General features: G+C 33.3%; 1 protein-coding gene across 1 annotated transcript in view; it reads left to right on the top strand.

The window, feature by feature from the left end:
* LOC145246122 (tyrosinase-like) overlaps positions 1-17,922 on the top strand; it is an 80,666-nt gene that overhangs the window by 45,410 nt on the left and 17,334 nt on the right. Inside the window, exons 2-3 of the mRNA XM_080107970.1 lie at positions 232-1,193; positions 17,028-17,162. Of these exons, the coding sequence (XP_079964096.1) occupies positions 232-1,193; positions 17,028-17,162 (1,097 nt within the window). The remainder of the gene's footprint in view (positions 1-231; positions 1,194-17,027; positions 17,163-17,922) is intronic.

Raw genomic sequence — 17,922 nt, 5'->3', positions numbered from 1 at the left:
TCTTACATAGAATAAAAAAAAAATCTTTTGATTTGAAATGTAAACATTTCACGTCCTAAATTTTAAAAATTCATTGAATGACTAAAATTATATATGTCAAATTGTAGTCATATATATATATATATATATATATATATATATATATATATATATATATATATATATATATATATTAAACTTTGCTAAAACATAATTGATGTCTTTTTCTATTGTTTTTTCTTCTTCTTTCAGGAGACACATTAAACTGTGGCGGTCCCCAGCGTGGCATGTGCCGCCGAATCAGCGTGATGAATGAAGTTGATTTGGTTCCGTTGGAAAACAGAGTCGACGATCGTTTCAACTGGCCGTCACGTTTTTTCAAGATGGCGTGTGAGTGCCGAGGAAACTACGACGGTTACATGTGCCAACACTGCTCATTCGGATTTACCGGTCCAGAGTGTACGAAGAAGTTACGCCGGATACGGAAAGACTACCGGAAACTGACAAACGCAGAGAAACAAGATTTACTGCGCGGCATCCTTCTCCTGGATCAAACGGACAGTGATTACGCCGTGCTGGACACAACGGTAGACGCTGACCCATCAGTTGCTCCGAAATTTGTGAATGTATCCATTTATAACTATTTGGCTTACTATCATTATTATGTTTCCCGGCATACGCTGGTGAAACCGTTGGGAAAATGTCAAAACCTCACCTACATACCAGATTTGGCTCATGCTGGTCCCGCTTTCTGCTCATGGCATAGAGCCTATCTACTGCTCTGGGAGATGGAATTAGCCAACATCCTCAAAAAACCCGATTTTTCTTTTCCTTACTGGAACTGGACGTTGTCTGGAAAAAACTGCGATGTTTGCACCAACGATTTTATGGGGAAGACCAGTAACCTCTCGGATGGAACTCTGGATGAAAGTTCGTTCTTTTCCAAATTCAAAGTGCGCTGTGTCCCCACCGATGGAGGATGCACTGGTTGTAACCCTCTCGTAGATTCTGGTGACATCATTCGACGACCCGGCGCAAACTTCGATTACCAATACCTTCCGAATCAAACAGATATTAATTACCTAATGTTGGTTTCAAACTATGACGCGCTACCTTACGACCGTTTTTCCGGTAATATGAGCTTCCGGAATCTGCTAGAAGGTTTTGGGGATAAAAATGGTCCCACTGGAGAGAGAATGGTCACTCACAATCAGGTAAGGCTGACACAATTTTAATCTATTTATACGTTATCTTTTTATTTATTTATTTATTTATTTATTTTTTAAATTATTTATTCACATACTAAATGTTAAATAGTGGGGGTACCAACTTGGGGACGAGAAGACACTTATAATACGGAGAACGAGACGTTGTTTATATAACGGCGTGTACGACGACGACGACGACGACGACGACGACGCAATTACATCTTAAGTTCATATTTCTAATTTTTCTGAAGAGTATATGCATGAAAAGAAACGGTATTAACAAATAATAACCGTCTCTTTCGTCATAACAAAACGGATCTGTAAAAAAATGTACCGAAATTTTAACATACTGGAGGAACTGTTTTGCATGAAAAATAAATATTTGGATTTTGGAATGTAATTATGCTGTTATTCTTTTATATATGCTCTGTGGTTAGATTTAACACACATTGAGCTTTTAAACAAAAAGGATTGGTATGCGCAAACACAAATACAATTGAAAAAACATATTTTACCTAAACACACACACACACGCGCGCACACACACACACACGCATACACACATATATAAATATAAATATTTATTTCAAAACTATATATATATATATATATATATATATATATATTTATTTATTTATTTCAAAATTACATATACATATTTCAAAGGCGGACCAGTGGTTTCATTGTATTGAATCAACCATTAGCGGTAAAAATACAACTCACCAGCGTCAATACAACTCATCAGCGGCTTTGAAAAAGCGAAACAACGCAAAAGTAAACAAACGGAGAAAAAAAACACCGTTTAACTGGGCAGCCTTTGAAATATCTATATATAGTTTAGAAATAAATATTTGTATATGTACACACACACACACACACACACACACACACACACACACACACACATACACACGTACACACACACACACACACACACACACACACACACACACACACATATATATATATATATATATATATATATATAGTTTTTAAATAAATATTTGTATTTTCAGCTCTCACATTCGCGATCGAGCACTTTATCTGATTTATTTTTCATCGCCTCCCGACACGCTATATATATATATATATATATATATATATATATATATATATATATATATATATATATATATATATATATATACATAACCACATTATCAAGGCCAAGAGGCCACTCAAGGATAAGGGTTAAAGAGTGTACAGTAGAAATTGGAAAATATAGTAATCATTAGTAATGAAAATTCGGTAAATTTGTTAACTTGTATGGAACGGCTCATACAAGTTAACAAATTTACCGAATTTTCATTACTAATGATTACTATATTTTCCAATTTCTACTGTACACTCTTTAACCCTTATCCTTGAGTGGCCTCTTGGCCTTGATAATGTGGTGATGTATATATATATATATATATATATATATATATATATATACATATATATATATATATATATATATATATATATATAGCGTGTCGGGAGGCGATGAAGAACTTGTTTACGTTAGACTTGAAGACAACCATATTGTAGTCAGCTGGAAAGCAGGAAAACGGAAGACAATTCCACATATATACTCTTTTTTTTTACATAAGCAGTAATATATTGCTAGACAGTCATGAGCATGTTTTGGTCAGCTAGCTACTAGTAATTAGAGACCTCTCTCTCTCTCTCTCTCTCTATATATATATATATATATATATATATATATATATACTAGCAGATGTACCCGGTGTTGCCCTGTATTAAACCTGACTTAACATTTCTTTAAAAAAAAAATGGGTCCTGGATATGACCTTAAACTATATCCGATGGTGAGGATCCAGCTTATGGGCTTTGGGAAGTGTGGAGCCACCCTTTAATTGCCATTGCTCCCAGGTCTATTCTGACACGGAGTGGTAGTACCTATTAGGGCCCCAACTATACGTTAAATAGAAACCGACTTGAAAAAAAAAAAAAAAACAAATATATTCTATTAAAAAAAAAATTTCTTCCAAATCACTGGATTCGGCATTAAATAACCTGAAAAGGGTTGATATGCCGTAACACAAAAAAAAAAAACAAAAAAAAAACAACCAACTTAAAAAAAATGAAGGAAAACAACAGAAAGTAAACTGAGACATGTGCATGCGAGAGTTGTTGGTTTTTTTTTTCTACACAGTTCACTTCTTGTAAGTAAAAAATACTCGAGCTGAGATCGAAACCAAAAACTAAAACCAAGTACGATTACCGTTAGCCCAGCTTGACAAGATATTTAAAAAGTTTTGAGTTTTGAGTTACTTATTCTTAAGATAATGTGAACAAATTCGCATATGCGCAGTCGTGAAACAGTTGAGGAACAGATAAAAATCCGACAACTCCCACGTAACAATTCTTTCCATTTTGACCGTTTATCAGCCCTTTTTTTCAGATGAAAACCGAATAAAACGTTTTCCACGTGTCTTAATACCCTATATACAAAATTTTAAGTCCTTAAATAAAAAATTTATTGAGTATATAGTTTGAGAAGTGCCCTCCTCCCACACACATTCTCACTTTTTATATTTATACATATATGTGTGAACAGCAACGACACAGCCCGTTAAATGGTGTTTTTCTCTGCTTACTTTCGCGTTCTTTCGCCTTTTCAAAGCAACTGATGAGTTGTATTGATGTCATTCGACCGCTAATGGTTGATTCAATGCAATGAAACCACTGGTCCGCCTATGTGTGTGTATGTGTCTTGTTATTGCTAATATCATAAAAAGAAAAAAATAAATTCATGCGTTTTTATTGTAATACTCAAAATATGAGTTAAGTAAAAATTAATCAAAATATGACTTGAGTAAAGAGTGTTTTAATACTTCAAATATAACTTAAGTAAAACACAAAATAATACGTTTTCACCATTGAAAAAAAAAATAGTAATGGGTTCATTAGATTCCATGTTCGTTAATTAATAAATACTAACAAAATTCATTAAAACCTGTTGATTTCTTAAAATTTTCATGAATTTTTAATCGAAGGGAGGGTTTAAAATGTTTTTACATTTTCGAGATCGGCCGTTGATTTTGAACGTCGCTAATATTCTACTTAGAACAAAAATATATGGCTGCCATTGTAATTAATAATCCACTCTTAAGCCTTTAATTTCAAGATCGCTTCCTCTTTGTCCGCCTTCTCGGGATTTACCTTTTTCATTTTTTTCTGTCCCAGTCAATGAAGGAGAAATCCTTCTAGACTAAAACAATTTTTATTTCTGTTCTAATTTAAAGTGCTCCTTTTTCGTGGTAGCTGGATATACTCAACATTAAAAACCAAACTTGTGTCTAACTCTGTCCTCGTGTGAAGGTAAGTAAATAGGGACTACCGAGTATTTCACAGAGAAGCCATTAAATGAAAAAAGTTCTGAAAAATTTCAATTATATAACGAATTAATGTTACCAAAGGCAAGATAAGTTAATCTTCTACTTACCTGGATATAATTTGCAACGTATTTTAAAGCTATGATTCGGTTTGGAAAACAATCAGTGTCGAATGGGTAAATTAAACAATCAAGATGACCGACGAGAACACACCGTATTCGGAGCATCAATAATGGCTCAAAACTCCAAAATGAGACAAAATACTGATAGTAATCCCCGCAATAAATGTCACCGTGACACTTCATAATACTTGGTGGGTGAATTTCTATCTATGTTTGATTCTGGACTTTTGAACCATTATTGACGCTTTGAAGATGGCGTGTTTTCGTCGGCCATCTTGATTGCCGATTTAACTTACCAGTTTGACATTGCTTGTTTTTCGAACTGAATAAAAGATTTAAATGCCTTTAAAACACACAACACTTTAATTTTAAGATCGCTTCCTCTTGGTCCGCCTTCTCGTGATTTACCTTGCCAGCCAAGAGAAGGGATCGGTTTATTGTTAATTGCCTGAGGCACCAAAAGAATGTGATGGAGCTGCACAAGCAATTTTTGTCCGGCTAAATTGTTTCTATCTCTAAGGCGCTTGTTTCAAATCTCACTTTCCCGCCCTTGTGTCACATCTCTACACATTTAAAACCAAACTCGTGTTTTACTCTGCTTTGAACAAGGCGTGTTTTCGTCGGCCATCTTGATTGCCGACGTAACTTACCAGCTCGACACTGCTTGTTTTTCGAACTGAATAAAAGCTTTAAATCCCTTTGAAACGCATAAAACTTATCCAGGTAAGTAGAAAAGTAACTTATCTTGCTTTTGGTAACGTTTATATATTTAAATTTTTAACCTTTCTTTTTTTCTTTTTTTTTTTTTTTTTCGTTTGTTGGCTTCTTTGCTAAATCCTCGGACTACTAGGCAACTCCAAAATTCACCACAGAATTACCCCCTCCCCTATATGTAACACGATGTAACTTTATTATAAGTTAATATTATCAATATAACTTTTGTACCATTTAAAAAAAAGGGCAAAATAATTTTTTTATTTTTGAAATCGCAACTTTATCACATATAAAAATCGATAAAACATTAAATCTATAATAATATATACGAAATCTGCAAGAATTAAAATATCATAATTAAACGTATTTTATAACCTGGCTACGCCGGGCGTCCCTACTAGCTTAAATAAATACTTTTGCAGTTTAAAAAAATAGCTACAATAATATCAGAGGGTCTCCATTTACGCTGAACATCTACAGATTGCCAACATCAATATATTACATATGAATGAGTTCCTTGTGGAATTTCCACAGGTCCTGCTAGTTTTAAATAATAGTTTAGATTAACTTGTGTGCTGTGCCTATCCCTTTTTTGGTGTAAAACAAACACGTTTCTTTATTCATGCGAACATATAACTTTTAAAAATAAATTTATTATATTTATTTCTCATATATATATATATATATATATATATATATATATATATATATATACATACATATATATACATACATATATATACATACATATATATATACATACATATATATATACATACATATATATACATACTTATATATACATATATATATATACATACATATATATACATATATATATACATATATATATACATATATACATATACATATATATACATATATATATATGCATATATACATATATATACATATATGCATATATATACATATATATACATATATACATATATATATTCATATATATATACATATATACATATATATACATATATACATATATATATACATATATATACATATATGCATATATATATACATATATATACATATATACATATATATATACATATATATATACATATATATACATATACATATATACATATATATACATACATACATATATATATATATATATATATATATATATATATATATTTGTGTACAGAAAGTTGTTAAATGAGACAAATCATTGCTACCGTCGGTTTCAAGCCCGATAATAAGGACCGTTTAAGGTATCCTTATCAAGCTCTCTTCAGCCAATATTCGTCAGAAATAAAAAAAAAAAAATCTGGCGAATATTGACTGAAGAGAGCTTGATAAGGATACCTTAAACGGTCCTTATTATCGGGCTTGAAACCGACGGTACCAATGATTTGTCTCGTCTAACAACTTTCTGTACACAAAATATAAATACGCTCTTACATTTCGGATTTTGCTTTTAATTGAACACTCTGCCGGATTTCTTTTTCAAAAAAAAAAACTAATCATATATATATATATATATATATATATATATATATATATATATATATATATATATATATATATATATAAATTAAATCAAAAAATTAATTAAATCAAAGAATTAATAAAAAAAAAATTATCGTACGAAAATAATGAAATTGCGAGACGAAAATCGTGTTTACATAATTGACGCTTTAAAATAACGTTCTCATGTAGTAAGCATTTCGAACGTAAAAACATACCCGTGTTTAATAAATCTAGCAAAAATCAACTAATAGTCAGATTTTCGTGAAATTTTCGATACTTATCCATTTTACAATGAAATTATATGGAAAAGACAGTTTCCGTACAATATATGAGGGGAAATATTTTTAGTGTATGCTCCTCTCCTCCATTTATTTTTTTCGAAATTCGAATAAAATACATGTTAATCTATTGAAATTTCTATTTATTATGAAACTTACGAGTTCAAATAAGTAAAAAAAATATTTATTTTTTAAAAGTTTAAATACACGTATTGAGCAAAAACTTACCTTAAAGTTGCAATTAAAAAATTTATAAAAATATATTATTTTTTTTTAATAGCGTTTTTTCTAATCAATATATACTATTATCAATTAAATTGCCAAGAAAAAGAAACTTCCTAAAAAGTTAATTAATTTTTAAAAGATTAAAATGATTAAAATTCCATTATTTAAAAATGTTCCGTTACAACATAGATTTTTAATTAATTGTGTTTTAATTTTTTTTTTTAAATATTAAGTTATAATATAAACTTTTACCAGCTATTTTATTGCCAAATTAAACCGATTGAAAAATATTATTGCACAAATAATAAACATTTTGTAGACCACTACCATATCTAGTGTGTATCTTTTTACTCAATAAAAGTATGGAAACCTGTAATTAACCAAAGGAACATTTTAGTAAAACCGTATTTCATATTTAATATACAAATGTTTATAATATTATTAATCGTTAAACTGTGTAAATCTTAAAACCTAACAAAAATTATAACACAGATTAATTATTGATTGCAGTTTGAAGAAAATAAACAAAGGTTTTAAAAACCCGTTAAGTCGCTTCTGCTTTTCCATAGTTCGTATAGTTAACACAAGTCTGACGTCACGGGATCATGCGCTCCTTTCTTCACAATCGTTTGGCAGATCCTACGGACAACCTATGTTACCTAATGCTAAGGAGGAATGACCCTGATTCATCATCATCATCATACAGTCCGTCAATCTTGACGATGACTAGTCGGGGCCTCAGTGCTTTATCCTTCAGTGTTGACATAGTCCTCTTTCCGTGCGAAACATCCGGTCACAGTCACTGCATATATGGGTGCCGGGGTTGTGTCGTCTATAGTGTCTCAGCTCTAAGGCTTCTCCAATCTTTCTCTCTATTTCTTTGCTTCCTTTGTTGAGACTGTTCCGCCAACCACTCCTTTCTTTGGCTTGTTTCTCCCAACTCTCGACATTGATGTTCATTGCCTTCAGGTGCCGCTTTGTTACATCTTTGTAACAAAGCTTCTGACCTCCTACCTTGCGGGTTCCATTTTCCAGTTCCCCGTAGAAGATCATCTTTGGAATTCGGTTGTCTTCCATTCTAGGAATGTGCCTGGTCCATCGTAGTTGCATAGTAGCAAGGGTAGCTTCCACGCTATCTAGGTTTGAGAACTTCCGTGTTTGGTATGTAGTTAGGCCCAAATGACCCTGATTACAGTCAATGTAAATATAAAACGAGAAATATAAATTACCACTTTCCAAATTATAACGTAAAAATAATAATACAGTGGATTTTGTTTATTTTTTTATTCCCAAGAGATTTATGAGTAAACAATAAAAAGCAGATTAAGAAACTAGCAACCGGATTACAAGATGGGATTAGGTTGGATTTAATCAGTTTGACTGTTGTTGAACAGATTAAGAGACAATAGTGAATTTAGGTCGCCTGACTCTATTTCAAACAGTACAGGGTGTTTTCTGGACGTATCCCTCTGTGAAATTACATCTGCTATATATTATTTTACACATCGATATATAATCTTTTAAAAGAGCTGCTGTAGTTTGCTCGAAGCATTTGTGCATAGATTGCAAGAACATATATTTGGAGGAGTTTCCAGATTGTAGTCTTTCAGTTCGGTTCACAATCATCTTTTAAAATAATGATACTAATAAGTCACTCGTCTAACACATGTAAAACAGACATCCAATGATGTAGGTTAGATGGTGGGATATGTTAGATGGTTGGATATGTTAGGTGGTGAGATATGTTAGGTTGTGAGATATTTTTGGTTGTGGTATAGTGGTGATGGAATAGGTTATTATAAGGTGCCGGACATGTTAGGTGGTGAGAGGTTAGTTGGTAGGATAGGTTAGGTGGTGAGATATGTTAGGTGGTGAGATATGTTAGGTTGTGAGATATTTTTGGTTATGGTATTGTGGTGATGGAATAGGTTATTATAGGGTGTCGGACATGTTAGGTGGTGAGATAGGTTAGTTGGTAGGATAGATTTGGTGGTGAGATATGTTAGGTGGTGAGATATGTTAGGTTGTGAGATATTTTTGGTTATGGTATTGTGGTGATGGAATAGGTTATTATAAGGTGTCGGACATGTTAGGTGGTGAGATAGGTTAGTTGGTAGGATAGGTTAGGTGGTGAGATATGTTAGGTGGTGAAATATTTTTGGTTGTGGTATAGTGGTGATGGAATAGGTTATTCTAAGGTGTCGGACATGTTAGGTGGTGAGATAGGTTAGTTGATAGGATAGGTTAGGTGGTGAGATATGTTAGGTGATGAGATATGTTAGGTTGTGAGATATTTTTGGTTATGGTATTGTGGTGATGGAATAGGTTATTATAAGGTGTCGGACATGTTAGGTGGTGAGATAGGTTAGTTGGTATGATAGGTTAGGTGGTGAGATATGTTAGGTGGTGAGATATGTTAGGTTGTGTGATATTTTTTGTTATGGTATTGTGGTGATGGAATAGGTTATTATAAGGTGTCGGACATGTTAGGTGGTGAGATATGTTAGGTTGTGAGATATTTGGGGTTATGGTATTGTGGTAATGGAATAGGTTATGTATAAGGTGTCGGACATGTTAGGTGGTGAGACAGGTTAGTTGTTGAAATAGGTTAGGTGGTGGGATATGCTAGGTGGTAGAAAGAGTTAACGCAAACAGGAATGGGGTATGTTGAATTGTTGTCCAACATCATTATAGTTCAAAAATACAATAGATAGTAAAGGGAGATGTGTATAGAACATGAGACTTTGATCACATTGAAATAATAGATGTGAAACAGTTGAGATAGCAGAGCAAATTAGTAGGAAAATATGCGAGGAGATGGTAAGGATATATTTGAGAGAAAGAGAGATCAATGGGTTTGTATTACTGTACACATAGATTCGAAAAAGTTGTCAAAAAACAAATATATAACAAATAAATGTTATCAAAGGCAAGATAAGTTACTTTTCTACCAAACTGGATATAATTTTCGTGTTTTTATTCAATGTAACATGTTTATTCAGCTTGAAAAACATGCAGTGTTTATCGATGTATTGGAAAATTCAAAATGGCGTCCGACTCTCTCTTAAACACGGTAAGTTCGGGAAAAGGTGTTATAAATAATAAACTAGAAAAAATACTGTTAGAAATTCGCTCAATATATATTACCGTGACATAGGTTGACATATATTCGGTGTTTTTTAATAGTATTTTGTCTAGTTTATTATTTATAACACCTTTTCTCGAACTTACCATGTTTAAGAGAGAGTCGGACGCAATTTTGAATTGTCCAATACATTGGTAAACACTGCATGTTTTTCGAGCTGAATAAACATGTTACATTGAATAAAAACACTTTAATTATATACAGTTTGGTAGAAAAGTAACTTATCTTGCCTTTGATAACATTTATTTGTTATATATTTGTTTTTTGACAACTTTTTCGAATCTATGTGTACAGTAATACAAACCCAGATCAATATATAACTAGCTAGAGATATGTTAGCTTCTAAGTCAATTTCTAAAAGCCGCCATACATATGCAAGCATGTAAAAAAGAAACTAAAGGTGATGACGATGATGATGATGATGATGATGATGATGATGATGATGACGACGACAATGATGACGATGACGATGATGATGATGATGACGACAATGATGACGACTACTAGGATGAGGACAACGATTATGATAATAATGATGATGATAACGATGGTGACTTTAAATTTATAAAACTTGTATTCAGTTTTAAATAATCCGTTAGATTTACGTGGGAGTTGAACTCAGATGTGGGCATTACAATGTGTACTGCCTATTCATCTTTTATGTGTAAAACAATCACGTTTCTTTTTTTCATACGGTTAGATACACGCTATAATTTTTAAATATTACATAAATTTATTATATTTACTTCATATTTTTATATGCGTATTCACCCATTTCTATGTTGTTTTCATTTAGTGTCGAAAGTGACCAGAGAACAATTGATTTCTTTTTATTTCATACAGAGATAGACACGTAACTTACTTCAAACAAAATATGCATGCGATATCTTTATATCTTATTATGTCATGTAAATGTCTTTGAATTTATATTTATATATCTAGTCTATATATTAATACGACAACGTGTGTGTTATTTTTTGTGTCACGCATACAGCCGGGTCGTTTAATTCCATTTTTGTAATAAATTATTTTACCAAGAATTCTTCATAAGTTTTGGTTTCGGTTTCGATTATAGCTGATGGCACTCAAGTCATTTAATTTTTTTCATAAATAATTTTACTAAAAATTCTTCATAATTTTGGTTTCGGTTTCGATTATAGCTGATGGCACTTAAGTCATCTATTTTTTATAAATAATTTTACCAAGAATTCCTGATAAGTTTTGGTTTCGGTTTCGATTATAGCTAATGGCACTCCAATAATCTATTTTTTTTTAAATAATTTTATCAACAAATCTTTATAAGTTTTGGTTTCGGTTTCGATTTTATCTGATAGCATCTTAGTAATCTATTTTTTTATAAATAATTTTATCAAGAATTTTTTATGAGTTTTGGTTTCGGCTTCAATTATAGCTGAAGGAACTAAAGTTATATATAAAGTTTGGGATCGCGTTTCGATTCAAGCTGATGAACCCAAGTCATATAGATATATATATTTTTTCTTTTTTTGAAATCGCAACTTTATAATATATAAAAATCGATAGAACATTAACTCTATAATAATATATACGACATTTATTTATAAACCTTGTATCTAGTTTAAAATAATAGTTTAGATTAACGAGAGATTTGAACTCAGATACTGACATTGTAAAACTATTATATGAGTAATGTGTGCTCTATCTATCCTAAATAGGTAATGTTGCTTTTAGTTAAAATTAACATAAAAATAGGCGCTTCTACACTATCAGAACTAAATTTCTGAAATCGTAAAACTGAATTTCACACGGGAACAATGGTATCTACGTCTTCCTCGTATTTTTAATATGATTATATAAAAAAATTACGAAAATTGATAAGGTAGAAAATTATTTATTAAAGAAAATAGAATTTGAAAACGATCGCAGTTGCTTATGTAAGACACAGGAGAGTTGCTTATGTAAGACACAGGAGAGTTCGTTAGGGAAGTAATTTTCCGTTTCTATTTATTTTATAAAAAAAACAAGATGGCCGCAATTTTTTTTTACCTGCTAACACGATTAAAGTTTTTTTTTTTTTTTTTTTAATAATTCAGTAATATTCAGGTAATTCTGATTGCATAATTTGGAAGCTAACATTGCAATTTATTAGAATTGACAAATAAAATCTTTAGAAACCTTTGTTTTTTATCTGAAAACTCCATTTATCGACTACAACATTTCGTTCTAATAGTGTAGAAGCGCTTAAAAGTCAAATAGATAACATTGTGTCACATAAGAAGGGCTGTCCCCTTCTCATGTAAGTAAGGGGGGTATTTATTTGCTCCCCCACCGAGCAAATTAGGCACAAGGCCGATTTTTAATGTGAGGAGTGAAGGGAGGGGGAAGGGAAAAAGGGGACCAGCTCCCGAGAGGTGGGAAATGGGAGCTGGTTAAAGGTCAGGCATGTGGGGTTGCCCCCACATCTGGTCTTTGCTTGCAGTATCTGTCGGAACAGATTGGATTTATTTGCTTCCCCACTGAGCAAATTAGGCACAAGGCCGTTTTTTTAATGTGGAGAGAGAGAGGGAGGGGGAGGGAAAGGGGGGACCAGCTCCCGAGAGGTGGGAAATGGGAGCTGGATAGTAACTGTGGTCTGTAGGGTGATCCCTACATTGACCAAGTTCTGATATGTGGGGTTACCCTCACATATGGTCTTTGCTGGTCATTGCTTGCAGCATCTGTCGGAACAGATGGTATTTATTTGCTCCCCCACCGAGCAAATTAGGCACAAGGCCGATTTTTAATGTGAAGACTGAAGGGGAAATGGGGAACAACTCCCCGGGGAGTAGGGGAGCTGGATAGTGACAATTGGTATGAAGGGTTACCCCTACATTGACCAAGGTCTTATATGTGGAGTTGCCCCCACATATGGTCTTTGCTTGCAGTATCTGCCGGAACAGATGGTATTTATTTGCTCCCCCACTGAGCAAATTAGGCACAAGGCCGTTTTTAATGTGAGGTAAAAACCAGCTCCCCTAAAAGTAGGCAAAAAGGGGGCACTCTGGTTACCAAAAATAATAATTGTCCCAGTATAGAGGGTTTCCCCTCCATTGACTGGGTACAAATCATCTTAAGTGCAGTATCTGCCGGAACAGATACTACACTTTGATCTTGATGCCCGTGCCGCCGAAGCGTAAGTAAGAAGGCAGACTAGATAAGTGAAAATAATAATAGGAAAAGGCTAGAATCGAACCCTGTAGGCAAGATAATGGAAATTGAAATCCTATAAATGCAGTCGATTGTTAATTCTTTTAGAAATAACTAAATATTATTTATGTCAGAAAAAAAAGCGATTGACCATTCTTTTAGAAATAAGTGGATATTAAATATATCAGTTAAAAGAATGGATAATGTGAGTTTATAAATAAAAATTAAAAATAGGTTAGGTATTGAACAATTAAAATTGGGTATTCTTTGTTTGCCAAAAGTGTGTTTGGACGGACATGTGAAAAAAAAAATGGGAATTCTTTGATTGCCAAAAGTGTGTTTGGACGGACATGTGAAAAAAAAGTCACGTTGGTTGACAGTAGGCCATTGACGTCATAAACAAAGGATATTCTTAATATACTGAGATGAGGGTTCGAAGTTAAGGAGGAGAGGGTCACAATCACAGTCACAATCACAGTCACAGTGATAGAGACGAGAGCGACTTAGCAGAACTGATCCCTTTTGAGGCGAAGGGGAAGAAGAGTAGACCATGTAGTCATATAAGTTTGAATTCCTGACATCATCAATCGGCCGACAGATGAATAAAGAAATCATTTAATATTTTATAACTAGTAAAGGTAAATGCATTTTGTCATCGTCTTTTAATGAACTTTGTATAATTCCACCCCCCTCAAGTAATGTATCTCCCCCTCCTCCGTGTTAACAAGAACTGTTGTGTATAAATGTCTCAGCTCTGTAATAATAATTTGATAAAAGAATTATCTTTTAATTAAAAAAGTCGTCATCATGTACCAAGATATAAATGTCTCTTTTCTTTTTTTTTTTTTACATGGTAGTCACCACTTACCAAGGCCCGCGAGCCACTCGGGGATAAGGGTAATTGCGTGTACAGTAGTCAATGGGACAATATCGTAGTAATCGTTAGTAATGGAGATTTGATAAAGTGTCTTACTTAAGGGGGTGGTTTATCAGGAATTTGTTTATGTTGGACTTGAAGACATCCAAGTTGTAGTCAGATAGGAAACAGGCAAACGGAAGAGAGTTCCACAGGCGTGCACTTCTAAGAAAGAAACTCTGTTCATGGAATCTCTGTTCATTATCATCCCTGTTATGTGTCGCCAATGTGTATCCGCTGCACAGCAATTGGTTTTTAATGGAAATTCAATTTTATGATTTTCGATTTTCATTCTTATTCCGAACATTCACCGATGTTTGTTTGCATAACATTTAATTTTCTGTATTTTGTTATGGCCAGGGAAACAGGGAGTAAGGAAGGAATTTAAAAGGCAAACAGTTTGAGGAAAAAGCTATTAAAATCGAAAGCAGGCGTGGAATTTTGCTATATTTAGGTCGATGGGACACAAGGGCAGCAAAAACATATCCCGTCAAAGTACAGTATAACTCCTATAATTTGAACATCCGCTTCATTCAAATTAGAGGATGCTGTTCAAGTTTCGTGATAAAAAAATGTGCTGCAGCTAACTTTAATTTTCTAAGAATTAAGAAATAGTAAATGAAATTCATTGCTATATGATACTTCAAGTATATATTAAGTTGAGTTTACGATATTTGGCAAGTAAGAATTATTATAACCAGGAACAAAAACATTGAAAATAAATGAAATCTACTCTTACTTGTTAGGTATTTATTACCTAAGTTATCATCTACAGAAATCATACATTTATGTAAAATACAGTTTTTTGTTTGTTTATTCATTGAATGAGTCTCATTGCAGTTTCTATTTTCATCGATTGAGCTCTCAGGCGCTGCCATTGTATTCCGTAAGCGATCACGAAAAGCTACAATTTATGGTTCTGTAGCTTCTTTATGATTATATCTCTTCGGAGTGACATAAGGACTTTTTTCTAGAAATTTTATAACCGTCTCCATAGACTTTTCTGCGTCATCCCATGATATTGCTTCATCAGAGTGTTCTTGGTTACTTGGGCCAAGAGAATGGGAGCTGTCGCTATTTTCATCACCATTACTGTCTTCAGGATATTGATCAGTAGTTTCCCCATCTTGTTGCACCCACATTTCAACATCATTCGCATTAAGTGATTTAAGAGCAGCGTGGTTGGTCGGTAACCGTTTGGTTTCAAGAATTTTTTCTAGACCAGATGTATTCGAGTAAAGTCAGTGTCGCTTGTTTTCTTTTAGAGTTGCAAGCCATTGTGATGGGTTGTTTTACACTATTTTAAATATAGCAATCTGAAATAAATTTACAGTTAGTGTAAATTAATTATCAATAGCTAATCTACATTAATTACATAGTACCAATATTAACATTCCTGCGCAATATCTGACTAAACCATGTAAACAGTTTTACTGCAACTCCACATCAAATATGCTAATACAATTTCAATGACGAGACAGTTCAAGTTTAGAGAAATTATAGGTTTAGAAGAAGTCTAATTGAGAGGAAGTCCAACTTTAGAGGAAGTTCAAATTATAGGAATTTTATTGTACTTGTAGAATAAGCACAGGGGGTGACAGGACAAGGATTAAAGCTTAGTAGACAGCGCAGGGCATACTAAATTATAGACTTGTTTTTTATTATTATTTTGTCAAAGAGGGAAATAGCGGTAGTTGATGCAGAAACCTGAATGTGGCAACAATACTCTCGTACCATGTGAAATGGATGGTTTTGTAGCTATATAAGGTATTGTTAGGTGAGATAAGTTTTCTAACACGGTAGAGGGAGCCCACTTTCTTTGCAGCAGACTTGGCTGTATGTTCTCTGTAGTTGTTCCAGTTCATGTTGCCTGTGAATGTAAGGCCGATTTCGTTTTGCTGAGGATTTCACAAACATCTTTTTTATTGGTAAATTCTTATTCTATTGGTTTATACAGGGTGAGTCACGGGAAGCAAATGCTTTTTTTTTTTTTTTTTTTTTTTTTAGAACGCTCCTTGCTCTCCTGGCAGAGTTTTGTTTTCCTTTAAAAAAAAAAAAACACAAACGTTTCCCGTGATTCGCTCGCTCTCTCTCTCTCTCTCTCTCTCTCTCCCTCTCTCTATCTCTCTCTCTCTAATTTCTGTGTATATATATATATATATATATATATATATATATATATATATATATATATCGAAACGAATGTTTTTAAGGAAACAAAACTCGGATAGGAGAAGAAGCGTTTTAAAAAATTCCGTTTCCTGTGACTCAACCTGTATTTGCTTTCCCACGAAAACAAAATGTGACACAAGGTCGTTTTTAATGTGAGCCCCCCCCCCCCGAAAAAGCGTCACTCTGGAAGTAGACAAAAATAAAAATAGTATACCCCTAACAATGACTTAATTCTTATTCTATTTGTTCTTTCTCTTTGCAGGTTCATGCCTACATGGACGGCACATTCTCGGAGCTAGCCACGGCTGCATATGACCCCATATTCCAGCTCCATCACGCGTTCATTGATAAACTACTGGAAATATGGCTTCGAGACAATAAACCGGCCTTATCAGAGGTAAATATAAATTACTACTACTACTACTACTACTACGACTGCCCTTTTTTTAATACTTACCAATTACTAAGGCGAAAAGCAACTCGAGGATAAGTATTAATGAGTTTGTCAGATGGGTGATAAGCAATATTATAAAGATAATTACAAACATTAAGTGGCATTTATTTATTTGCTAGCAGGCCGCCCGGCATTGTCCGGTCGTAAAATATGCATGAATATTATATTTTCATTCATACAGAAACTAAAACATGTGCATGCAAGTATTATGTTTTTTTTTTGTTTTTTTTCTAAACAGTTCACTTCTAGCAAGTATTACAAAAAAAATCTGGTTCCGATCAAAGTCTAAACCTAAAGACAGTGCGATAACCATTAGACCGGTTTGACGGTCTTTGAACAATGTTTTCAAACCTACTTATCTTTTAACATAATGAGTCCCTCATGTGAACCATTCAGGCATGTGCATTAATCAAACAGTTAGCTAACAGAAAAAAATCCGACGACCCCACCACGTACCAATTTTTTAATTTTGACTCCTTAGCAGTCCGTTTTCTCGGATTAAAACCAATTAAAAAGTTTTCCACGTGTCTGAATATCTTATATTCCAAATTTCAAGTAGATCAAAAATCAGTTGAGTATATAGGTTGAAAAGTGTCCTCACACACGCACACACACACGCACATACACACACACACATACACACGCACATACACACACACACACATGCACACGCACATACACACATTCTCACGGTTATAGATAT

The sequence above is a fragment of the Euprymna scolopes genome, chromosome 23 (assembly GCF_053919585.1).
Source record: "Euprymna scolopes isolate OS-2025 chromosome 23, ASM5391958v1, whole genome shotgun sequence".
Taxonomy (NCBI): Eukaryota; Metazoa; Mollusca; class Cephalopoda; order Sepiida; family Sepiolidae; genus Euprymna; species Euprymna scolopes.
Note: the sequence above shows the minus strand (reverse complement) of the source record. Positions and strands in the feature narration are given on the sequence as shown.